General features: G+C 55.7%; 1 protein-coding gene across 11 annotated transcripts in view; it reads right to left on the reverse strand.

The window, feature by feature from the left end:
* Positions 1 to 25,569, reverse strand: part of INPP5A (inositol polyphosphate-5-phosphatase A) — a 182,259-nt gene that overhangs the window by 61,558 nt on the left and 95,132 nt on the right. For 10 of the 11 annotated variants that reach the window (XM_082424873.1, XM_082424875.1, XM_082424877.1 and 7 more), the window contains one exon: positions 1,953 to 2,016. The exons of the other annotated variant lie outside the window; for it this stretch is intronic. In XM_082424873.1, coding sequence (XP_082280999.1) covers positions 1,953 to 2,016 — 64 coding nt within the window. The remainder of the gene's footprint in view (positions 1 to 1,952; positions 2,017 to 25,569) is intronic. 11 annotated transcript variants of the gene reach the window in all.

Raw genomic sequence — 25,569 nt, forward strand, 5'->3', positions numbered from 1 at the left:
CTTTGATCTGCGGCGTGAGGACCCGGTTAGCTTCCAGGAGGTAAAGCCCGCGACAGCGTAGGCCCCGAGCCTGGGTGCGCTTCCCCCGCCAGCTGCCCGCGCTCGGCCTCTCTTAGTGTCCCGACCGTGCGGTGCTCTCTGCTCAGTGGGCTCTGACTCTCTGGGCCCGTCTGTCTGTCTCCCTGGTTTTGGGGGGCAGCAGTTTGCCCTGTGACTTTGCTCCTCTGAGAGACCTAAGAAGAATCATCTATTTTCAGCTTGTTTGGATTGTCTCTCGTGAGGATTGAGTGACAGCTTCCAAGCTCATCACGTGCTGGACCAGAAACTGGAGTCCCTTTCATCCCTTTTCATCTCAAGTTTCTAAGTAGGAACATATTTGTTAAAATTCCGGCTGTTTCTTTTCAAAAGTTGATTCAAACTTCACGAACCTGGATTGCTTTTGCTGTAGTTCAATTCCAGGCAGAAGTGCGGCCTCAAAGAGCCGGGGCTGCGGAGAGGGGGCCGGCAGCCCACGCCTGCCCGAGACCCCGGCCTCGCCCGTGCCGTGGATCGGTCGGCAGCAACACCTGCCACGCCGCGCCCAGTGGTGTTTTCAGACTCGACACAGCCTCCCGCCAGGTTCGCCTGCTCAGGGCACGGCCGCTGCCCGTTTTATCATGGTTCTTGTCACTGACAACGTGGAGGTTTTGCTAGAGTCAAATGTACATTGAAGGTACAGCTGTAAATAAACTGCGGGCTAGCCAGGTACTTTAGGACGAGTTTGATTTAGTTAATAAAATATGTCTGCAAATGGTTTCTTGGAAAAAGGAAAAGTTCAACAGACGTGGCACCTGTGGAGCTTGAGGTGCAGGTTTACTAGAAGCGCAACCTGTTCTGTTTCAGCTTCGTCTGGAGCCGCTGTGTCTGCACGGCCCCTCTGCTCACAGCCCTGCGGCCCGAGGACAGGACACTCGACGTCCAGCGTCTGCTAGGGTCGTGGGAAGAGCGGCCCCAGCCCCGGCTCCCGCCAGGTCTGCTGGGCCGCTCCAAGCTCCTCGGCAGGAAAGGCAGACGCTGCGTCTCAAGCGCAGAGAAAGCTCAGGCTACGGGGCCGGGGAACGATCACCTGCTGGCTCGGACCCTGCTCTCAACGCTGATGGAATCACTGCTTCCCAACTTGGTGAGTGTGATCCGCCTCCCGAGTGAGTGGTGATCATGAATCTGAACAAACCGACATAATCAGCCGCTCCCACAGTTATCACACCTGGGGAGGCATCTCAGATTAATGTGATCCAGCTCAACAGCCCTAGTGGAGCTCAGATGGATTTACATGTAACATGAAGAGACAACCCTGCGTGGATGAGAAACGCACACCAAATGGCGCAGGGACGGCAGCTCCTCAGATCAGGGGACAGACTCATGCCCGCGTGTCATGAGCACCTTGGGTGACTCTTCTCAGCACAGACACACCGTGTTGACCCATTAAACACGGGGCTACGTTTTCTGCTCTGCCACAAACATATGCTCTCCCCCATTTTTTTCTGAAATATGCTATCCTCCGGTTGTGTTTTTCATTTTTTTTACTTTCTCACGTTCGACAGGAACGCAGATACAAAACACTCCCCTCTCCTCTTAACTGTATTATAGGAAAGCTAGAGTCACCCGCCAGAGCCGTGAGGGGTGGCAGAGATGCGGTAACGGGCTGGGACGGCCGCAGGCGGGGCGGGGCGGGGAGGGGGAAGCCGCCCAGCACAGGCCGGCCACCTCGGCCTCAGAGAAGCCGGAAAGCAGGTGTCCTCACGATTCCCTGCTTAGTGACTGCGCAAACCCCTCGATCAAACCCAGACCATGCGGTGCTCTCGCAGGAACACTGGGTGGGAGGGACCAGGAGAAGCCAGACTAGCGGGCAGGGGGTCGGGGGTCCACCAAGACGGAGAATCCCAGAAGACAGCAGAGCACACATGGAGTCTTACCTTTAAAGTCAAACTGGGAGATGTTTTTTAAGGATTCGTGAAGAAAGTAAAAGCTTCCTAGTGCCTGTAGAGCAAACAGAGAAATGGAGTGAGGCCAGCACGGGAGCGTTTCTAAAGCAGTCCTGAGCGGTGACTAAGAAGCTCTGTGGGTGAGAAAAAGAGCTCAGCTCACTGCAGCCCAATCACAGCCCCCAAACTCAACAGTCAGCCGCAGACACTTCCCGACCCAGAACGCCAGGAGCGCCGGCCGCTAGCCAACCCCGAGGGGGCATCTCCCCTGTGGACGCACCCGCCCCCCCCGCCTCCCGTCTGCTGCAGGGTCCAGCGGTCCAGCGGGCGAGGGTCGGGGCAGAGTGGGTGGCTGCTGAGTGCAGGACACGGCTCCGCTCCGGGCGGCACAGCCTCGCCGCGGCGCCCCCTGCCCCTCGGCAGGCCAGCCGCCCGCTGCCCGGTCCAATCCCTCCCCGCTCACCGGCTCGTCCTTCAGGACTGAGCTGCAACCTCAGAGCCTCCGGAGCCACCGGCCCAGCCCATCCACGATCAACAGCGCAAGCAGCCACGGAGCGCCCGCCGGGCGCCAGGAGCTGTTCTGGGCGATGAGGCCGGTCCTGCTCGCCCTGCTCAGGGAAAGGCCACAGTGCAGCGACCGGGCTGGGGTGGGGATGGGGCATCTGGCGCCAAAAGTCACTTGTTTACCTGGGATTCAGACTTAACTGCGTGTGTATGTGCGTGTGTAGTTACACATCTTTTTCATGTGTATCCATGCGTGTGACGGGAACTCAGGCACGCGGTCAGTGCCGACAGGCTCCCCACGGCGCAGGCACAAAATAAACGGAGCGCACGTGCTGCTTGCCTGACTCACCCATCAGGTCTCTGCCCCGAATCCTCTCCGAGAGGAGCTGGGCACCTTGGCGCACACACCCGAGGACCAGTCTCCGCTCTCTGTTCTGACCGCGGACAGTCAAGGCCCCTCCAAGAAGAGGGACGTGGCAGCACTGGGCCCTGGAAAGCTGCAGGACCACACCCATGAGCGAATGGACATCTTCCCGTTTGCTTGGGTAAAGAAGGCACTCAGAAAAAGCGTAAGTAAATAACGCAACTGCAAGGATTTGAACTACTGCCTCATTGGATGTGATAAAGCTAACATAATATTAAGAAGTTTACAATAAATAAATGGAAAATAAATTGCCAATGCAGGTACAGAGCTGTAACTCAGAGGGTCAGAAAATCCATAATTAGCTCTAATGAGTATTTCAAGTCAAAGTTCAACTCAACTTTTTCAACGTCTGACCGACTCCATCGATACAGTTCAGGGCCCATTTGTCACAGGCTGTGAGGACAGGGGGCAGGACGCAGCCTGCCGACGGACGCCGGCTCGCGGGTCCTCTGACCCCGCACCTGTCAGCAGTGTGTTCGTCACGTCTCAGAGTATTGACTCCTTGCCTGTTTTGCTAGAAACAATTAAAATACTTTTTACATATTTATAAACCTGACTGTCAAGAGTGCTTATTAATTCTCCATTAGCGAAATGCAGTCCAGCCGCTACCGTGTCCCCGGAGCAGCAGACACAGGGCGGGAGCCCTGACCTCTGGCAGCAGGATGGCCTCAGGGGCGACCTCGCCCCGCGGCTACGGGGACCCAAGGCCAGAGTTCTCGCGACAGGGCTCTGAAGGGGTGCCGGGTGCGGGCCAGATGCGGCCCGTGTGGCTCCTGGTCCCAGCTGCCCGGCTCTACCAGATCCTCGAGGGTCTGCAGGGCTGCGAAGCCAGTCCCCTGCCTGTAGCGGGTCAGCTAACGGCTAACGGGACCACAGGCCACGCCTGGGAGCTCGTTTGCCTGCGGGAGCTGAGCTCTGAAAGCTGCAGGCCGCTCTGCAGATACACAGAACCAGGGCACGGGACGGGGCCGCAGGCAGACGGCCCCCATGCTGGTCAGGAAGCCACGCATCCGCAGACGTCAGCGAAGAGTGGATCTGCAGAGGGCACCACGGACGGAGCCGCCGCCCACCCGCCGCGGCCCGGGGACTCACCGGCAAAAGCTACTCCTTGGAAACACCCCTCCACCTTTTATTTGCAAACAGATCAGACATTCATTAACCGATTATTTCTGCGCCGACGTTAGCAGCCCAGGTACAGGTTAGCCCTCGGCCCCCGCGTCCAGTTGGCTTTCAGACAGTTCCGAACCCTCAAGTCAAATCGCCTGAGCAGGAAGGGGCACAGGAGCGAAATTTTCTTCTCCAGATACAATGAAAGAGGAAACCATACACGTGCTTCTCGCACACGACCCCAGGGCGCTAACTGTGCCTCTGAGGGCACCGTGGGGGCGGGAAGGCCGGGTCTCAGCTCCCAGGGCGCCTGCAGAAGGGAGCTGCCCTCCTCGAAGTCCCAGGGAACACCCCCCGCCGTCCCCCAGGCAGGGGCTCCCCGAGAAGCCAGCTGCCGCATTCTAGGACAGGAGAGGGCGTGCCAGGGGGCCACACACAGCCAGGGCCGGGGAATCTGCCCATCAGGAGGGCCAACTGCCTTTAAGTGCAACACAGCTCCTCCAGGAAGGCACTGCACTACGTTGTTTCTACAGATACAGCATTTTCAACATGTCATTTTCTAAAAAAATAAAATAAATGCATCTGAGAAGAGGATAAAAACTTCCTAAGACACTGCTGATAACCAATCCTCAAGTCTGCAACAAACCACAGAACGTGAGTCGCTCTACGTTAAAATCAATGGGCGTGAATGACTCACGGCTGGAAAGGCCCCTTGGTTTGGAGATTATGATGAAGCCCTGACACGTCACCTGCTCTATCCCGCGGAGCAGACAGCACCCCCAAATGAGGTACGGCCCTGCATGTGCACACGCGCTGTGGCGTCAGGGAAGCAGCTGTGCTCAGCTCAGCACTGACATTCCAGTCAGGATCAGATGCAAACATCTCCACCCTCGGAGAACAAAGTTCAGGACACGAGAGGCTGTGATGTGGACCCAGGCTGGCTGTGAGTCCCTCGTAACACGGGGGACCCGCAAGTTCTGAGCACACAGCCATGGGGAGACGGACAGCTCCACGGCCTCCCAGCTAGCTTACACCCAAGGGAAGCCGTGCATAAACGCACACACAGAGCTCTCTCTCAGAAGCCGGGACTGTCAGGACACACGCACGGGAAGGCAGGCGGCACTGCCAGAAACACCAACAGACCCAGCAACCAAATGCCTAACAACGTGCAGACAGACACACGTGATCCAGTCCTACAGTGGAGCACTAGCAAGGAGAACACGCAAATCACACGGAAAACCACACAGGCGCTTCGCAATGTTGAGAAAGAGGAAAGTTCCTGAAACTTCACGGGGCGTGGTGCCAAGATAACAGAAACACAATCAAAAGAGTGCGTTTAAACAGAACGAAGGAATAAAGTGATCAGCACAAAACTCAGCATGGGGGTTACGGGGGGAGCAGGGCGATAAGCAGGTGCACAGGGGGTGTCACTGCTCTAGAAAGGCCTTAGGTTGTGTGGGGACTTCCAAGGTGTCCGCTGTGCTGGACACTCCCAACACAACTGTCCCCCCAGAGGTGGCTGCCATCCTGAGTGTCAAAGGCACCCCTGGAAGGGCTCAGAGCCTTCACCAACTTTATCTGTGCCATCATACCTACTCCCTCCTCAGGAACTTGTTTTGATGACTGTAGCTTTGTAGTATAGTCTTAAGTCAGGGAGTCTGATCCCTCCAGCTCCGTTTCTTTTCCTCAAGATTGCTTTGGCTAAGGAACTTGTTTTATTTTACATTCAAAGTTCTATTTTAGAAACGTTTGATGTTGCAACATGTAACATTAGCTTATTTTTAATGCTACAAGATTCAATATACAATAATACTTCAAGTTATTTATCCAGTTTTGCTGTTGGACATGAAGACTGCTTCCAATGTTTTCACTATTAGAACCAATACTGAAACGAACATTGCACGGTGTCCTTGAGCACATGGGAGAGATACACACCCGTGTGTATTAAATGTGCGTGTGTGTATGTGACATGCGGCTGGGGTTTCTGGGTCACGGTGGATGGGCATCTTCCACGCAGGTTTCTACACGGCGCCCAGCAGTGCCTGCTGCCCCACACGCTTGCCAGGACCTGGTGCCAGCACACCTAGATCTCTGCCAGCCGACTGGGGTGAAATTACACATCACTGTTGTCTTATTTGCGTTTTCCTTAGACTAGCGCAGCTGAGCACCTCTTTTTAAGAGGAGTGGAAACTTGGGTTTCTCCTGTGAACACCTTATTCTCATCCTTTGCTTATTTTCTATTTCCCTTGTCTACTACTTGCATTACAAAGAATTCCCCCACTCTCTGTGGCTTACCTAGTCAATTTTTTATGGTATCTTTCATGAAATGAAAGCCTTTATTTTTAAGGTAGTCAAATTAGCTGACATAGTCCTTTATGGTTTCGCCTTTACATCTTGTTTGGAAACAGTTCCCTAGTCTGACCCCACAATGAGTCTCAATATTCCATGTAAAACGTGTAAGGTTGTTTCTTTCCCATTTAGGTTTTTAGAATAACAGGAACTTATTCGTGGGTATGGCGCAAGGTGAGATCTAGCGTTACTTCATTCCATATGGAATTCCATATTGCCGGTTTCCCCATTACGTATGTGACGACTCATTTACCACATTTCCATCCGCTTGGGGATCTGTTCTCTGGGCTCTCGGTTCTGTTCCATTGGTCTATTTCTAATAGCACTTTTTCCTAGTTTAGCTTTATAATAAGTCTTGATATTTAGTAGCATAAATAAATGCCCCGTTTTGCTTTTCTTCACAATTGCTTTTGTGATTTTTGGACCTTTATACTTGCATATAAAACTCCAGAACAACTGCCAAATTACACCCAAAACATCCTGCTGGGGTTAGGATTACAAACACAGATTGACTTGGGGACAGCTGACGTCTTTGTGATACTCAGTCTTTCTGCCCATAAACATGATATATCTTTAACCATATTGAGGTCTGGTTTCTGGTTAGTTAAAGCAGTGAATTGCTTTAAGAGATTTTAAAATGTTAAACCAGCCTTGCACTCTTGGCACCTGGCTTGATCACAATGCACAGGTTTACAGCTCGCTGGATCCTGTCTGCGGTGCCGTGTCCAGGGTTTTGCCTGTTCCCAACCTTTTCTCTGTCCTCACCACCCAGTGAAATCACTAAGCCAAGTCTTCGTGACGGCCCAGCTGCAAATCCGAAGGAGACTTTCTGGGACCCTCAGCTTCCCAGCAACACGGGACCTGTCCTCCTGTCACCGACCTGTCCTCCTGCACGGGCCTTCATTTCGGGTGTCAGGACACCACTCTCGGCCTCCCCGGGGTCTCTTCCCCAGCTCCACGTGGCAGCAGCTGCCAGCTCACCGTGCAGCGCCCGCCCCGGAGGCCAGCCTCAGGTGCAGGGCACTCAGTCCCCACGCGGACTTCCCGCAAGAGTCCAGCTTCTCTGACTCAGGACATTACGGCGTCGGTCCCCCTCCTGCTCCCACTGGAAACCTCGTTCTCTCTGGACGCCTCCCGCTGCTTCTCCACCACCACGTCCCCCCCAAACGTCCACCACTCCCTGTGTGAACTCCACGATCAAAGAAACGTGTCTCTAACCTCCCCTGCCCCCCACCAGGTGGGACCCCTGCTTCCTCCACTGCTTCCCCGCCTCTCCCCCACCTGTTGCCGGGGCCACCAGAAGTCTGGCCCTGTGCCCCTCTGCTCTCCAGTCAGCCTTCCTCACGACAAGCCCGCCCAGCTCACAAAGCTCTGGCCACACTGGCCCTTCCAGGCCTGGAGATGGCCAAGTTCTGCCGTCATCAAGGCATTACCTGCTATGCCAGCTTCTTCTCACAAGAGCCTGAGGCCACAGATTTCCATGGAAATAGAGCCCTGAGGCCGCAGGTTTCCATGGAAATGCCGCCTCCTCTGAGCAGCCCTCCCGGACTGCAGCCCTGCAGAGCCCTGTCCTGCGGTGCTGCCCACTCTGGCTGTGTGCTTATTCCCTTCTTTACCGGGAGTGGAGGGAGCTCCTTGAGGGTGGTCTGGTCACCTCTGAGTCCCCAGCACAAGGCCTGACACGTGGCAGGAATCCACCGGTCAGACGAGAGAGTCGCAGAGGCGCAGGGCACCCCGATGAGAGACGGGTCCGCGGCTCTGGAGCCAACGCGCAGATTTCAAAGGACAACCTAACACGCAGCCTCCAGCGCCTCCAAGAAGCTGAGCCTGACTGCGAAAAATAACGCACTTTCACCAATAAGGGGAACAACCGTTTCACAAGAGTAAGCCCCAAGACTCCGGGTTTTAAAACAATTTAATAGATTGAGTAATAAATCAAAGCAAAGTTACTGTAATATTCATTAGATTATAAACAATAATAAATGAAACAAGGCTCTTGCTTCCATCAGTGCAGCGCTTCATTGATCTTCTCCGTATAATAAACTCTCGGACGGGCAGCCTAACTGGCCGAGGAGGCCCGACTGGCCGTGTCAGCCCGCGTCACCAGAAGGTGGCTGCGGGGACGCTGCGTTTAGGTGTTGCTGCTTCTCCGAGCAGCTCTGCGACCTCAAACAGGAACTGACTGACTCTCCACGTCAGCCTGTGGGCTAAACGCGGAAGGACGCCCCCGGACCCCCGCGGACCCTGCAGCCCCACTCCAGGCAGCCCGCCTGCGCCAGGGACGGCGTAATGTCATTTGGTCTCCCGCCGACTGCGGCATCAGAAGTTAATCAAATCGGTTGTCCACTGTATTCATCCACTTACGAAGTTAATGATATTCCGTTGCTGAATTAAAAAGCATTTTACGAAGCGTGCAGCAGGGCGGCTGGCACGCTGTGCCCCGGGCGCTGAGCCCTGTCACAGCCGGGCTGTGCCGTCCCGCGTTGGGCTGCCCAGTGCCCAGTGCAGGCCCTGCTGTCCTGACGGGGGGCAAACCGCGGCGACGGCCGCTCCGCGTCCCCTGGCCCGCGACAAACCCCACCAGGCTGACATGCTGCTAACCCTTCCAGTCGCCGCGTGAAGAGGGCTGGCGTGTCACCAGACGGCCTCGCAGGCGGGCTGCGGGGAGGGCACATCGCCATGGCCCCGCGCTGCAAGGACGCTGGTCCCACCCCGACCTGCGCACGGCGACCTTGGGCCCAGGACAGCCCTCCCAGAGAACCCACCCACCCCGCAAACCGTCCGCACCATCTCGACCGCGCTCGGGCAGCACAAAGTCTGGCCTGAGAGCCTGAGGGCGGCGCGGGGCGTGGGGCAGTGACGGGGGCCTCGGAGGGACGGTCAGCTTCTGAGCAGGGGGCGTCATCCCCAGGACGTCCTGACAGAACAGGTGGAGCCGGGGTTCTGCCAAGGCAGCTGGAGGTGGGCTCTGCCATCGCCTGAGACGGGGAGGGTTCGGGAGGGAAGGCGTCCAGCTTTGGACAAACTGGGGCTGAAATGGCCCTAAGACACCTCAGGGGGACATCAGGCCCGGAGTCCAGGACAGATGTTTGGGCCCAGATGTAAATGGGGTGGTTGGTGTGTGGAGAGCCCCTCAGGAGGGACAAGAGCCAGTGCAAAGGGAAGGGGACAGGGGGCCGTCAGCAGGGACATGGCGGGTCAGCAGGGGCACTGGGAGGCCAGTAAGGACATGGGAGGTCAGCGGGGACAAGGGAGGTCAGTAAGGACACGGGGGGGTCAGCAGGGACATGGGGAGGTCAGCAGGGACATGGGGGGGTCAGCAAGGACATGGGGAGGTCAGTGGGGACATGGGGGTGGTCATGGGGATACAGGGAGGTCATGGGAACAGGGGGTCAGTGGGGACCAGGAATGGTCAGCGGCGACCAGGCACAGTCAGGGAAGAGGACAGGACAAGGGCAGGAGGCGTCCTGGGGGTGGTCTTGAGGGGGCATGGCCACGGGGCCTGACCCGCCGGCACACCGAGTGCGCGGGGCTGGGCACCGAGCCCGGATCCCACAGCTCGGGGCAGTGGTGACGTGGAAGAAATTCTGGCAGGATCCCGCAGCCGAGGAGCCCAGGCAGCTGCTGCTCCCCGAGGGCAGGGACTCGTGGGGGTCCTGGACCCGCCCAGCACCTGGGAGACGCTCTCAGACGCCCCCGTCCACGACCCGACACCCTCCTCCCCCCACAGAATCACTCGTTTTTGTTCAAGGCAGTATCTTGGACCCTCCTTTTCAAAAGGGAAATGCTACAGACTTCGCCTGATGTAACAAGTTCCAGGAGCTGACGCCTGGCAGCAGGTGGGAAAGTAAATCCGTCCATGAGACAGAATTCACGCTGTGGGCCCATCAACCTCCAAGGCAACGATGAGAAATGTTGTCGCAGACCCCGAGTCCCTCGGCAAGCACTCCCAAACCATCTTTAACTTTACATCACCTAAGTATTTCGTCTCAAAATGAGATTCCTTTGCAGTATGAATGTTCTTTTCAATAATAATACCTTGCAAATGGAAAGTTTTGATAATGAGCAAAGAAAAATATCAGACTTAAAATAACAACTAGTTTTAATTATGAAATTTGTTGCCATACTTCCATGTCTAAATGATTACCAAAGTAAATCAATAAACTTTTATGCCAATTAAATTATGTAGAGAGTTTGCATCATAATTATTAAAACAGCTCTGACTCTCATCTTTTGTCTTCTAAAAATCATTAGCTTTTCAATTACAATTTCATTCCTACAAATGTTCTGGAGAAATAGGCTATGAGCATTATGGATGTAGGATTAAGTAAAGTAAAATGCACTTTAAGAGTCAGCCAACACGGATGCACGCTGTTTACAAACTACCTTCTGCCATCAGAAAAGCCTGGGCATATAAAATGCTATTAAAAAGGTTTAATTGATTTTTAAACTTCAATTATATTGGGAAACTGCCATCTACTTCTGTTTCAAATAATTTACCCCAGTCCTGAGCCCACAGAAATGCTAAAACAGCAGCATCTGCAAAGGGCATGGCTCCCAGGGACCCCAGCCGCTCAAGCCTCACAGCCCTTTGTCAACACGGCAGGGTCCTGCGGACACTGATTCCACTGACACCACCGCCTGCTGGCGCTGGTGCTGGTGGGTTTCAACCCCGCGTCTACACTGCAGGCGCTCTTTCCCCACCACGTTCGCCCCACACCTGCTCACTGCTCTCGGTCCTTCTGCCTCTACTTTCCACCTGGGGTCCTTTTCCTTCCGCAAGAAGAATGCCCTTCAGGATTTATCGCCCCTTGGGTGGGTCTGCTGGTGACAAGTCCTTTTTGGTTTCATTTGAATAAAAACGTCGATTTCGCCTTCCATCCTGAAGGTATTCTGTGGATCCGGGATCCTATGCCGGCAGCTTCCTTCTGGGACGCGGCCTCGGCTGGGAAGGCGGCCGTCAGCGTCACCGCTGCCCCTTGGGAGGGACCCCGTCTTTTCCCCACGGCAGCTTTTAAAGAGTCCCCTTTGTCCAGGGTTCTGTTCAGTTTTACTATGATCTGTCTGGACACAGATTTTTTTTTTTATCCTGTTTGGGGCTCTTTGGGATTGCTGAGTTTGTGTGTTTGTCTCTTACATGCCAGAAACTGTCACTTATTATCTGTTCAAACACGACTTCTGATGCCCTCAGCGTTCCCCTCGGCTCCAATTCCACGTCTGTCAGACCACACACCTCCCACCCCACCCTTTGTCTTTCCACGATTCCTTTCACCATTTTCTGCTGGCCCACCGGCAGTTCATTAATCTTGTCTTCAACTCTGCAGTTTCTAGCCTTGTGATCTGGGCAAACACACCAGGAAAGCCTCATTTGTAGGGATGCCTGGCCCAATCTGCCTGCCAAGGTCTGTGACCACCACGTACAACAGTGTCCTTAAAGCAGCACCAGCCGCACGGCCCCCTGTCCTTTCCTGGAGTCAGGGCCCCGGCCAGCTCCAAACACCGGTCCTCGGGCTTCGGAGCCTGCGTTCACCTGACCGGCCTCTAGGTCGCACCCCGACGCTGACCGTCCCCCACTGCGCCCTGGCTCCAGCCCACCTTCCTCCCCTCCCCCTCTTCTGGGCGTGAGCAGCCCAGGGGCTCAGAGCGCGGCTCCGGAGCAGAGCCCCGAGCTCAGATCCCGCACCTGCTCTCCCGGATTTGGGGACCCCAGTCCCGTTACTGGGCCCCCCTCGGTGGCGTGGGAGGTGCGCCCCGTGTCTGCTTTTTAGGGCCGCTCTGACCGCAGCGGGCGGTGCTGGACCGGGACACAGCCGCTCTGAGTTCACCACCAGGCCGGTCGGATGGTGAGAATCCTCTCCCACCACCCGGAGCCCCGGCCGCGCCGCGAGAGCGGAGCACAGCTCAAGGGCGTCCTCGCTGCCCGGGGAATACGGCGGCACAGCGGGGAGGGGCGGTCAGCCGGGAGAGGCTCCCACCTGCCTCTGCGTCACCCCCTCGGCGAGCCTGCTGCCCCCCTCCGCTGCGCCAGGAGCCCTCACTGACCGCCAGCCACCCCGGCCAGACAAAGGCAGGAAGGAGGTGGCTCCCACGCGCCCCACGTCTCACATCACGCGGGCAGCGCGGTGCCCATGACGTGAAAGCAAGGCCCCTCCTCCCTCGCCTCTCTCTGAGGCCAGGTCACAACAGCCGCCCCCCGCGGCCTCGACGGGAAGGGGACCTACTGACCCTACTGACGAGGTCACGAGGTCACGGAGAAGCAGCAGGACCACCACTCCTCGCCTGCACTCCCCGGGCGCCGCAGGGCTCCCTTCCCTTAGAAAGGAAGAGAAATCAGTGTTTCCCCAGGACCGAGAATCTAGGCGGGGAGAAGGTCAGGAGAGCTTTTACCCACAAAAGAGGGAAACACCGGCCTGTGTGCTGATGCGGACAGTCGGGCCCAATGGGAGAAGCCGACGGTGGGGGGGCTCCTGGCGGCACCTCCAGGGAGGCCGGTGGGGACACCGAGCCCCCCCAGCCGTGAGCCCGACGCCCCTGCACGGCCAGGAAGGGGCGGACGAGGCCCAGGTGCGCCCTCTCCTCAGTGGCCGGGGGCTCACACGTCCTGCCTGCCCACTGGTCACACAGTCACTGGCAAACGACTGCGGGGAGGGTCTGACACGCGGGTGGATGCCGGTGGGAAGGGGACGGGGCTTGAAGTGGGGAGGGGGACACAGGGGCACCGGGGCCGGGCCCGGGGCAGGAGGCGGATCGGGAGGCCTGGGGGCAGTGCCAGGCTCTGGCGGGAGAGGGGATTCTCGGGAGGAGGTCTGGGGGCCTGGGATTTGCCAGGGGTGGCCCGAGGACCCGGGGGCTTAGGGGCTGCAGAGACTGCAGGGAGGGCGGGGGCCGCGTGGGCAGGGCCGGAGGACGCCCCTCGGGCGCTGGGGGCTGTGAGCGCACGGAGGGCAGGTCCTCCTGTGTGCACGCGCGACACTACATGCCCTGGGAGCCGCGGAGTCACTGTGTAACATGCAGCCTCACCCCCCGACCCCGACGAGGAGGAGCTGGGGCCACCTCAGGAAACACAGGTAACGAGAGCAGGGGGAGCCGTGATGGAGCACAGCTGCCCTGGGCTCACAGCAAAGACCCCAGCGCTGCGAGCCTGTCACCCCCACGCCCGGACAGTCTCAATGAGCCTCTGGTGGCACCTCGTCCCGTGTCAGAGAGGAGAGCCCTCCTGGGGTCCGCCCTGCCGGCCGCCTCGCGCCCCGCCCTTGACCAGCTGACGGGCGCGTCAGTGCCACTCCAATGGGGCTTGGCGAGCGCACGGAGGACTGGCCGTCACTCTCCCACGGCTGTCGAGGAGAAGGGCCCGACAGAGCACGGCCACCTGTCCCAGGAGTGTCCTTGGGAACCGTCCTGACTAGTTTATGAACCCGGTTCACTGAGGCCCCGTCCTCCTCTGTAAGGATGCGCTGGCAGGTCTAAAAGCGCAGGGTTAAGATAACGCGCGTGTGCGTTCCCTCTCTTTACCGTCTATCTGCGCCTCGGGCGGGGCTGCAGGGGCCGTGCCTGTGACCCTCTGGACTGCCCACCGGGTCCAGTCACTAGTGTTTCTGGGCCTTTCTGTCCCCAAGTCCCCAACTATAAAATGGGGGAATCATGGTCGCGCTCTCAGAACAATCCTGGCAAACAGCAGGTGCCCAATAAAAGCGAGTAGTGCTTGCGATGCATCAGAGCGCGGCCGTTTTTGCAGAAAGCCACAGAACTCAACCAAACAAAACGTGCTACTGTTAAGGGCTGAAGATCAGTGAGCTAGTCAAGAATAAGTAAAACGGAAAACAAGCTTTTAAGTCACACTGAAGAGAAACGATAAGCCCTTGGAACGCTCCCAAGTGCAAATCCACGCGTCTCCTGAGCAAGGGAGCAGCGTTTCTTCACTTCCCTGATCGGGCGCTAATTAAATCTCTAGGCCGCTGTTTAAAATAAGGCCATCATGAACAGTGATGGAGGTTTTCATTGTTCCCTGCTGAGCGATAAAATCAGTCACGTTAAGTTTTTATTACGTAACCTCTACAAAGTGAAACGTTTGAGGTTAAGATATTTGATGTGCCCCGGCATGAGCCGGGAGGTGTCTGGCAACGTGCCTGCTTCTGAAAAGGGGATGTTCTGCTTCATTTCCACGCTCTCTCCACCAGCAGCACCTGCACGGTCGGGGGTCGCCCTGACTACAAGGAAACTTAAAGACGAACTGGAAGGAGACAAAGGGCCAAGACTTCCTTGGTGAACGTGCAAGACTCTCAAGTCACGTCGTCCAAAAAGGGACCGGTGACACTTAAACCGGCCCCGCCACTCCCGCTGTCGCCACGCGGCCCAGATCGCGAGTGCATATGAAAAACGGAGGCGTCTGTTGGGTGTGACCGAGACATAAGGAAACATAACAAACACTTAGAAAAGTTACACCTGAAAAATCTCCACTCCAACTTCTGGTCGATGTGCTCAGCCAAAAGGTCACAGCTCGGAATTTGCTAGATAAATAAATGTTGGTGAGGCAGATGAATCACCGGAGAATTGATGCATGGCAGCGAATGAATAACCTGCAAATGCCTCCCCAACCCCATTATTTCCACTCTTCCAGGAGCCCGAGATTCATGCCCCCGCATGCTGCCAGTTCGTTACCGAGAAGCACCATCCCTCTTCGGCTCTCGCCGGGCAGCGCGCAGCCCCTGGAGGGCCCTTTCATGTTTAATTTCCCATCATCCGCTCCACTGAACAGCTTAATCTCTGCTTGTATGATCAATACTATATCAGTGTAAATTAAAATGACAATTTTAAAGTAATTAAGCCTGTTAATGCTCGATTCAAATGTCATTATTTGCACAAGGGATTGAGGAGAAATTACAGCGTGTCCAGGGTGACAGGAAGATGTCTGAGCTGCCCGGATCGGCCTCGTGGAGCCACCGGGGGCTTCAGCAAAGCGGATTAACTCTGCCGCGCCCTGCCAGGCTACCTCTGCAATTTCTAAAGAGGATAACACAATTTGATAAATTTAATTCCAGCTACAAACTCAATTATTGTGATAATAGATGAAAACTGGGAGGAGATCCTATACAAGGCCCACATTTTAAAAAATACACTTAACTCCGGAATGAGATACAACAGTTGTGATTTGATTTGATTTGTTCTCTCTCTTTTGAAAACCCTTTAAATAATTTCGATGGTTGGAACAAGAGCGCACATTTATTAAATAGCGTAGCTCTGACCCAAATGGGGCCGCAGCCCCGCCGACTCAGGTCACAGTGTAACGTCTGCTGCCGCTTGTAGCAGCCATTATTAGACAGGCACAATCACATCATGCATTACTGGCTCTCGTAAACTGATAAATAAACCTCAGCCTTGCCCATTCCCGGCTGGTCTGGCCCCAGCCCGGAAAGATGCGTCCAGCCGTGTTTTTCCTGAGTGGCGGGTGGGAGTGGAGGATTAATTAAAAAAAATTAAACAAACAAAACATCACCTTTGCCCGCCCAGTACCTGGGGCACTGGGCACAGAGTACGAGTCAGAGCCTCTGACTGATTCTCCTGCACAGGTGTTTCTCCACCTGAGCCACTTACGGGGGGGGGGGGCACACACGGGGGACGGTGTCCACAGCACTGGAGGGGCTGCTCCAAGGGGATGCCCGCCGTCCCTGGGCCTCATCCTTCAAATCACCAATAAAAGCTGACAACCAAACATTAATATCAAGATGAAGAGAGAAGTGTAGCAGTTTCCGTCTGAAAGATGTGTAAGCGCCCTGCGGCCCATCTCTCAGGGCCTCCTTGGACCATCGCGGACACTGTGCCGCCCCGGAAGGTGGCCGGGAGGAGCAGGAGAGCCACCGCAGGGGGCCAGGGCCTCCCCGTTCCAGGGGAGCTGACCGGGGCTCGGTAGCCTCCCGTCGCCTGAACGTCCCTCCACTTTCTGCAGAGGAGGGAGGTTGTGGTTGGCACTTCCCCACCATGTCCTGCATGTGGAACGGGCCCTGCCTGCTGCCCGTCTGTCGATGTGACAACCTCCCGGTCCTCACCGTCCCGCCAGCAGGATGGCAGAAAATCCACGCAATCGTAGAAGCCTGTCTGCACGTGGCTCTCCTCTTTCGCTTCTAACTACAAACATCCCGACTACAGAGTATCATGTTCGAAGGTGAGGAACTAGACAGGAAGGAATTTTTAACGATGCATTAAAATTAACCACACCGTGGAGGAGAGTCGGGCACATGATTATTTGATTTTAAGGCAAACGCGGGGAGGGGCCATCAGGGTGCTGACATTCCTCCCTTTCAACCCGGAAAACAATCATACAACGAGGAAAACCCCAAATCTCAACCCACTTTTCCCTGTAATAGTTAAAAAGCAGGACTTCTGAAAGGCAAGGGATACAAAATCCAGGGAAAACCATGGGACACGCTGATTTTCAGGACAGGTATTTGTGTGAGTCTCGGAGGTGGTGCCCTGGGCTCTCGGGACACAAGGCACCCGGGAGGGCGGCTCTAGGTGAAGGTGACGGGCTCGGCACTGTCGGCCTTTCCTGAGAACACCAGGAATCCTGCAGGAACACGGGACGCGGATACAGTTTCCGGGCTCCGTCCGCTTTTCGTCTCCTCTTGTCCGACGGGCCTGCAGCAGGAATAGCTCCGTTGGCGGGTTCACCCTGAGGTGGCACAGTCCGGAGACGCTGGCGCCCAACCACCGCCTCGGAAAGGTCTGGGCGGGGCGGGGCGGCCTCTTCACGGCTCGGCACCCGGTTGCAAAGGGGGGTGTGGGGCCCCTGCCAACAACCCCCCGCCGACGGGGGCCCTGATCCAGCACCAGCCCTGAGAGCCACGCCCCGCCACCGCAGACGGCAGCCACAGCGGCCCCCCGTCGGGACCCCTGCACCGGGCTTGCCCGACGCCACTTCCTCTCTTTCGGGGGCAGGGCTGGGGCCAACAGGAAGCAGCACAGTCTGGGTGGGCGAGTCGAACAGACATAAATCCAGAAAGGATGTGGCCGACAGGCAGAGCCCGATGGCCACGTCCCCCGCTGCGTTACAGCCCACGGGCACTGCGAGGCACAGACAGGGAGCGGGACCTCCGCCAGCTGGCTGCGCGTGGCGGGCACCAGGCTGTGCTGTTCGCACATGTGGGCCTGGGGATGAAGGCACAGGACAACCGGAGACCGGCCAGCGAAGCCCAGCACTGGCCACCCTCACGGTCCAGCGTGAGGACTAACGCCCGGACGGCGGATGCAGCTCCGTGCACGCCGCGGGCACGAGCCGGGCGCTGGCCCTCGGCAGGCTGTCCTTCCCCGGAGACCCTGCACCTCGCTCTCCTCGACGGGCTGCGGACGGTCTACAAGGCAGAGCCCGGCCACCCCACACCACCCCGAGCTCCGCCTGGACCCCGGCCCGTCACAGGAACTCAGGCGTCGTCCACGCGGGAGGCTGGCCGATGCCCACCTCCCCGGGAGCCCCTCCTCACCAGGCCTTCACAGCGCCCTGTGCCCGCCCTCCTCTGGGGACGGGCTCTGAAATCCGATGGGCCACACCCCGGGCTCTGAAACCTGATGGGCCACACCCCTGGGACTCAGCTCCCGGAGTCCGCTGTCCAGCTGCAGGCGTCAGAGGGGGGTTCTGCTCGGGGGTCCCCCGGCAGCAAGAGGCTGGAGCCCCGGCGCAGCGGTGCAGGGTCCCGGGAGAAGGGTGGGGGGCTGGTGATCTGGGGGAGCTCGGCGCTGGGGGGCGGGGGCGTGCCACTCGGGCTGAATGAGCGGACAACAGGTGAACTGTGCGTCGCCGGGACCACTCTTCATGTTCACTGCTTCACTGATTTCCTGTCAAAACATGCTAACAAGCCTGAAAGTCCTTAAGAGCTTTACAATTTTTCAGTTGTTCACCAGGACATTCCAGGAGCTGCATTTGTTTCCAGGCGGCGGGTGACACGCGCTCCATCACACCTGTCTGCCCCTGACCGATCGCCACCTGGGCCCTGCCGCTGCCACCGAGAGCCCGGCCCGATTCCCACCCAGAAAGCTGGCCGAGGGTGCGGGAAGGGCCCTGCCAGCGGCCCGCAGTGGTGGGAGGGAAGCAGAGACAAACCGCCTGGATCAGGAAAACTGCCCCAAGCGGGGCTTTGGGCAAAGGAACAGGGGCCCCTTCACCAAGGAATCACACCAATACGGCCGCGACCCTGCGCACACAGTGAGCGCTATGCAGGTGAGGGACAGCCTGGGGACACCGGGGCGGGCAAGCGCGGGCAGCTGTGTGATCAGCCTGTGGCGGGCGGGGGAGCCGCGGCCGCGATGGGGACCACTCCTTACACCACGCGGCTGCGTGTGGGCCACTTCCTGCACCCCCCGCCCCAGGGGCTTCTTCCTAGCCCCTCCCCACACCCAGCCTGCAGACCCCACGCCCGTCTCACAGGCCTCATCACAGGAACGTCAATCACGTGCAAACGGACTGGCCAACTGCACACCAGAAGACAGCGCCCGCCAGCGCAGAGTAAGGAGAAGATGCGCACCAAAGTCAGCACTGGTTATCTCATTGAGTTGGAACAATGCTACGTTCAAAATCAATAAAGCCTTATTTAACTAAAGAATGAATTTTATACTGATAATATCTGCATAGGGCACATGTGAAATCGAAAATTATTCACACTCTGCTGTTACTTCTTGCGGAACGTTCAGTTTCCTCGATCATAAGACATACGGAACGATTCGTATGGCTTTTACCTGGAGTCAGCTTGTAATGGAAATATCCTTTTTCAGTTAAATCATTTAAAGTTTGACTGCTTATCAGCCATTAACCACATGACTAGATATTTTTTACAGCGTTGATGGATATAGAAAACTGTATAGACTTAAAGTTTGCAATTAGATGAGGCGTGACATATCTACACACCTGTGAAACCATCACCACAGTCAAGGTAACAAGCACGTCCGTCACCCGGGGGGGTTTCCCTGTGTCCCTTGGTCCCCGGATAATCCCCTCCTCCAGTCCCTGTCTGAGGAAACCACTAACTACTTTGTCATTGTAGATCAGTTTTCATTTTCAAAATTATACAAACGGAGTCACACAGAATGTGTGTTTCGTCTGGCGTCTTTCACTTGGCATAATCCCTGACATCCATCCGTACCACCTCCTGTATCAACACTTCTTCACCTTCCACTGCCGAGTGGTACTGTAGCTGGTCTATCCACTGACCTGCTGTTGGCTGTTTGGGTCGTCCACAGTTTGGGGGTAAAGTTGCCATAAACACTTATGTACAGTCCTTGTGTGGACATGTGCTTTCATCTCGCCTAGGTGGGTACCTAGTGGTGGAAAGGCTAGGTCATATGGTAGGTGTATTTTTAACTTAAGACACTCCCCACGTGTTTTCCCCAGTGGTTGAGTGACCTGACATTTCCGCTGCAGCAACATCTGAGAGTTTGGCTCTTCCTCACCCTCTCCAGCACCTGACGTGGTCAGTCTTTTCACTTAAGTCTTTTCACTTAATAGCTCAACATTTGTGATCTTTAACAAACAATGTGCTCTTCATCGCATTGCTCTAGTGACTGATGGTGTTGAGTGTATGTTCACATGCTTATTTGCCATTTCTATACTTCATCCGGTGAACTGTCTGTTCAGATCTTTCAGAAATTCAGTTGTCTGGTTAGTACTGATTTGTAACAGTTCTTTATATGTAGTACTCTAGATAAAGTCCTTTATCAGAGATATTTTGCAAATATTTTCTCTTTGGCTGTGAACAATTTTTGTATCTTTTGAAGAACAAGTGTTTTTCATTTTGATGATAGCTTAATGTTTTCTTTAGTAGTAGTTTGTGCTTTTTGTGTCATATTTAAGGACTCTTTGCCGAAGCCAAAGTCACTAAGATTTCCTCCTATGTATTCCTGTAGAACTTTTACGGTTTTAGCTCTTACACTAGGTCTGTAGTCTGTTTGGGTTAAATTTTCATAAGTTTTGAAGTAAGGATTGAGGCTTTGTTGTTGTACATGGCCATCTGTTACAGCACCAGCTGGGAAAAGATTATTGTCCCCACACTGAGTTGTCCCAATACCTTCGTCAAAAATCAATGGTGGGTGGGCCTGTTTCTAGATTCTCCATTTTGGTCCATGATCGATTTCTCTGGTTTTACAAGACTACACTGTCCTGAGTACTGTAGATTTATAATAAATCTTAATCAGGTAGTATAACTTCTCCATCTTTGTTCATTTTCAAAGTTGTTTTGGCTAATCTAGGTTCTTTACATTTCCATATAAATTTTAGAACCAGTTTGTCAATTTCTATTAAAAAAAAAGAGTCTACTCTGATTTGGATTGGTACTGCACTGAATCTTTACATAAATTTTGGGAGAAATGACATCTTAACAATACTGAGTTTCAATCCATGAACATGGTATATCTCTCCATTCTTCTTTAATTTCTCTCAACAGTATACTGTAGTGCTTATCTTTGGCCTAAGTTATTCTAAATATTTCATATTTTGGTGCTACTATAAATGGTAATGTTATTTGAATTTCATTTTCCACCTAAATCATTTACAAGTTGACAGCTTACAAGCTATAACTACATTACTAGATTTTAAAGACATAAACAAAATACTTTTCCATTAGCAAATCCATTCTGACTATTCATGAAAGCACTGCATTTTGTATTGTTTTTCCCTGAAGGAGATATTGTCCTCATTACATTCAATGCAGTCAATTCAGTAAAGTTGATCTCAATCCTCAAACAATTTGCCCTTGGCTCTGGACTGTGTTTTCAAAACTACAGCACAGAGGGGCGGAGATATGCATTTGGAGGTGCAGTGTGGTCTGGGTGGAGTGAAAGGGTGTGTGTGCAGGGACGGGGGATGTAAGCTGTACTCCAGGACTGGTCACACCCTGGCTTCCTCATCCCAGGAGACTCAGAGTCTGCACTGTCTTTACCTCCTGGGTTCGGCCCATTTCTCCTTAGTGTTCACTAGGGGACATGCCCTGGATGGCTCAGGCTCAGAGTCAAGAAAATAAAACCCAAGTGGGTCACTACTTCTGGTGCGCTCTGGGTACTGATTTCAACAAGAACTTCAAAGCCACATCTATAGGCCTTTCACATTCCAAACAACCCGCCCATCCCTTCCCTGCCTCTCTGATGGCCTTACCTCTTTTCCCAAAACTCTGCAATGGTTCCCTGCCGACCACTCAAATTCCTCTGCCTGATGCTCAAGGAATCTCCAGGATGCTAGCCTCCTCCCTCACTGTAATCTCTCTCAGACAGCCTGTGTTCAACAGCCGGAACTACCCCCATGCACTGCCCACAGCCGCCTCTGTGCATCAGCGCACAAATCCACATGCCATCTCCCTGAGGCCAGGCCGCCCGAGCACCAGCTCCACCTGCTCCTCGGCACGTCTCCTCTGAGGTCACCAGTAAGGGAAGGAATCTCTTCCTGCTATTTCTTATTTTTAAAGTTTGTCTAAAAAAGTCACAGTTCTGCAAAGCTTATTATGGAAAAATAGCAGTGCCCTGACCATTTCAAGTTTCACTCCCCAGAGGCTATTACTCTCTTTTAATTGTTTCCTTTGGCATGTCCCTCCGTATCTCTAAAGCTTACAATGCTATTTCTTGATTTTCTAGTCTTCAATATTGACTACTGATTTTTCCACTGTGGAAGATGAGGATTTAATCCCTTTACACCACCTTCCTCCTTCATTCACATGACACACACACACACACACACACACACACACACACACTATCCCTCATCCCCATCCTCCGGATAAAAACACATTTTTACTTAAATTAATAATCAGTATTTATATCATTATAACTTTGAAAATGCTCTTCACAACAGAACCACTTATTTCATTACAACTGCTTTTCATCTCTTGAACAGCTCTTTGTTTTCCCTGGAGTTCATCACTGCCTTCTTTTTTTGTTAACTGAGTTCTTTAATGTACATTTATCATAAGTCATTCACACACTCTCTAAACCTCATCTCAGTATGTTTCCACATCAATCTCACCTGCTTGGAGACTCTCTCTCAGAAACTTAACCAGCTGCATGACTGCTCTCTCGCCTGTTACACGATTATCCTCCTGGGATCTCCCTTCACTACTGACCTGGGGGTTCCCTTGAGAGCTGAGAATCAGGCCTAGCACAGAGGAGCACACATCAGTGTTTCCCAAGCTGAACAGAAAGGGCATCCACCCTTCATGCCCAGGGAGCCAGGTAAGGCCCTCTGCTAAGAGCCCAGCAGACACCCGGTCAGGGCGGAGGTAACCAACCCTCATGTCTGAGCTCTCTGCTCCCGCCCTCAAGGGAGCTGGTGTGCTCAAACCGCTGCTTCCTGTGCTTCCTGGATCTTTGGGTAGAGAACCAAAGCTTCCTGACAGAGGGCACTGGGGACATACTATTTTAAAAGGCCTTACATATCTGAAGTACCATTTTCATTTTTCCCTGCCTGCACGTTTATAAGCCGGCTGGATGGGAATTCTGGATGGGAATTCCGGCATGCCACAGGTTAAGGTCTGTCCTTTGCCTTCCAGTGTGGCCTTGGAAGTGGGCACTGCCAGGGTCCCTGCTCCTCTGGCCCTTGCCCTTCCCTCTCTTCCCTCAGAGTTACCCCATGGGGCCTTGACGCTGGGTCTTTATGCCCTCACTCCCTCAGTCACCAGGGTGGGCTGCCCAGGCAGGACATGGCCTCAGGGGGAGGCAGGCAGGGGAGGCCACCCAGGGCCACATGCCCCAAGGCCAGCAGCAGGTCATCCCCAAAGGGGCCCAGGGGGCACATCCCCGAGTCTGCCCTGGTCTTGTGGCCACATGACTGCCCTGCCTGGACTGCCCTTTGCCCCTTCCTTCCCCGCCCACTCCCGCACGTCCTTCAGGGTCCCACTAAACGCCGCCCTCAGAGCGGCCTGCTCTCCACTCCTGTCACCATCGGGCCCCGCGGGCGCTTCCGGGCAGCAGACACGGGCACATCAGCTCTCTTCACACCTCCTAACTGCACAGCTGTGTGTCTGCCCCAGCGTCCACGAGGGCAGAGAGTGCAAGGATGTCAGGTCACGTGTAGGGTCACATGCAGCATGTCACACGCTGTGGGCTGAGTGTCGCGTGTCTGCATGTTTGCTCACTGGAGTGTGCAAGCTCCACGAGGGCAACGAGCGTGAGTGCGCTGTGTGTAGCGCACGGGGAATCGCAGGCAGCGTGGCGTGTGTACTGTGTCTCTGCGTCCGTGGCACCCGCGGTAGGCCCAGCACACAGAGCACAGCACGCGTGTCCTGCAGCCAAACAGAAAGGCTCCACCGCACCTTCGAGCCCCCTGCCGAGAACAGCAGACTCAGCTCTCAGAAGGCCGACACCTGTGGTCTCGGCTCCGCGGTGCCGGCACACCAGCAGGACCGGGCCACGCCTGCCGCGAGAAGCCTTCTTCAGCTGCCCCCGGGCAGTCTTCTCGGTCTTCGGTGGGAAATGGCGGGCAGTGTTCCGAACTTCCTACAGCAGCCAGCAAGCCTCCCGGGTGCACCTGAAGGGCACGTCATCCTCCGAGACACGTGTTCGCATCTGAAATGTGGCTTCTGGGGGGAAGTGGTGCCCGAAGCGAGGGGCGGTACCAGTGCTCCAGAAATGGGCATTACAGCTGGAAAATATGACCCAGGACTGGACACTCAGGGGTGCCTGGCACTCAGACAAGCTCCCCGCTAGAGAGAGGTCGTCTCAGCCCCCAGAGAGCAGGCCACGTGTCCAGGATGGTGGGGCTGCTCCCACCTCCCACCCAAAACCCCGACTGGCCGACGCCACACCTGGGGGTCCTGCACCCTGCCACCATGCTGGTACAGCAGCCATTGCCACGTCCCCCTCAAACCACCACCTCCAAACAGGATGGAGAAAAGCAGTTCCTTGCTCCCGGACCCTCCATCCCTCCCAAACAGGTCCGCCTAGACCCCCGAGGGCTCTGGCCTCTGTGGGACCCAGTGACACCTCCGTGCCCCAGCCAGTGGCCCTCCTTCCCTCTGGCCAGCATGCCAGCCACTCTCAGAAATGTCTCCAGCCTCCCCGACCTGTCCTGGCCTGGGCGGTGGTCAGGACCCCAGGCCCTCGGGCGAGGCACTGAGGCAGCCTCGTGGCCTGGGATTCAAGTCCACGTGAGGCAGAGAAGCCTCCACGGCCCTGGCCTCCTCCTCCACCCAGTACGGGCAACCGTGGGCCGCGTGAGGATCCCGGGAGAGGCCTTCCGTGGAGGGCTCCCACTGGAGCAGACACGGGGCCCTGCACACGTGTTTTCCGTGTCACCAGCACTCAGCATCACTAGTGGGACGGCCCACACAGGACCTGCAGCCACTGCTTCCCACGGCCACGAGCAGGCAAACAGGGGCCCTCCTGGAACTAAGGGCCGCACAGTGGCCTTGAGCACACAGAGCGCGGGGTGGGGCAGCGCACCGCCCCCCCAGGGCCCCAGGCACAGCCCCCTTCTTCCTGCCACCCCGGGGTCCAGCCCAGGGAGCTCCCATGCCTGGCGGTGCCCTGTTCCAGCCACCAGTGGGAACGGTCACTGGCTCTCGGGGCAGCAGGACCGCTGTCGGCCACGAGACGTGTTTAAAGTCTGCGGTCTTCCCAGGTGAGTTTTCACCCCACAACGGCCCCACAGAAGGCGCCACACAGCACCTCCTCTGTCCTTCCCCAGGGGCCCCAGCCCCCAGCCCTCCCGCCTTCCTGCCAGGCCCGCGGACCCAGACTGTGCGGCGACCCGATGCGCCCAAGCTTTCGGGGCCTCTGGCGGGGAGAGCCTCCGGAAGCACCCAGCCCGGCGTCTCCTCGGCTCCCGGAAAATCACCGCATCCAAGACTCAAGCCGCGTGGTTGCAGACGGCTCTCGGACCCCCGGGGTCGCACCCCGGTGGGCAAGCGGGTTTTCAGAGGCCCCGGAGGGCTCTGCCCCCCCGCTGGCCCTCAGCCAGGACACAGCCAGCTCCGCGGAATGCACAGCGGATCAAACTAGCCCGGCAACTGTCCTCCCCGCTTGATAGCCCAACGCCAGCTCATCCGTTAGAGGGAAATAAAAGTCGAGCCTAAATGCATAAAAAATTATGACGGAAGTCCTAAATAAGGCCCAGGCTGCAAGCTTATTGAGTCAAAAATCAATCAATCAATGAACGAGTGGATTAGGCGCACCTCATAAGCCCCAAAGAAATAATTTGCCCAAACACTGGGATTTAACAGTTGAGGACCAAATTCCAACACTTTTAGGAAGTAAATAATG

Source organism: Balaenoptera physalus (assembly GCF_965194825.1).
Source record: "Balaenoptera physalus genome assembly, chromosome: 14".
Taxonomy (NCBI): domain Eukaryota; kingdom Metazoa; phylum Chordata; class Mammalia; order Artiodactyla; family Balaenopteridae; genus Balaenoptera; species Balaenoptera physalus.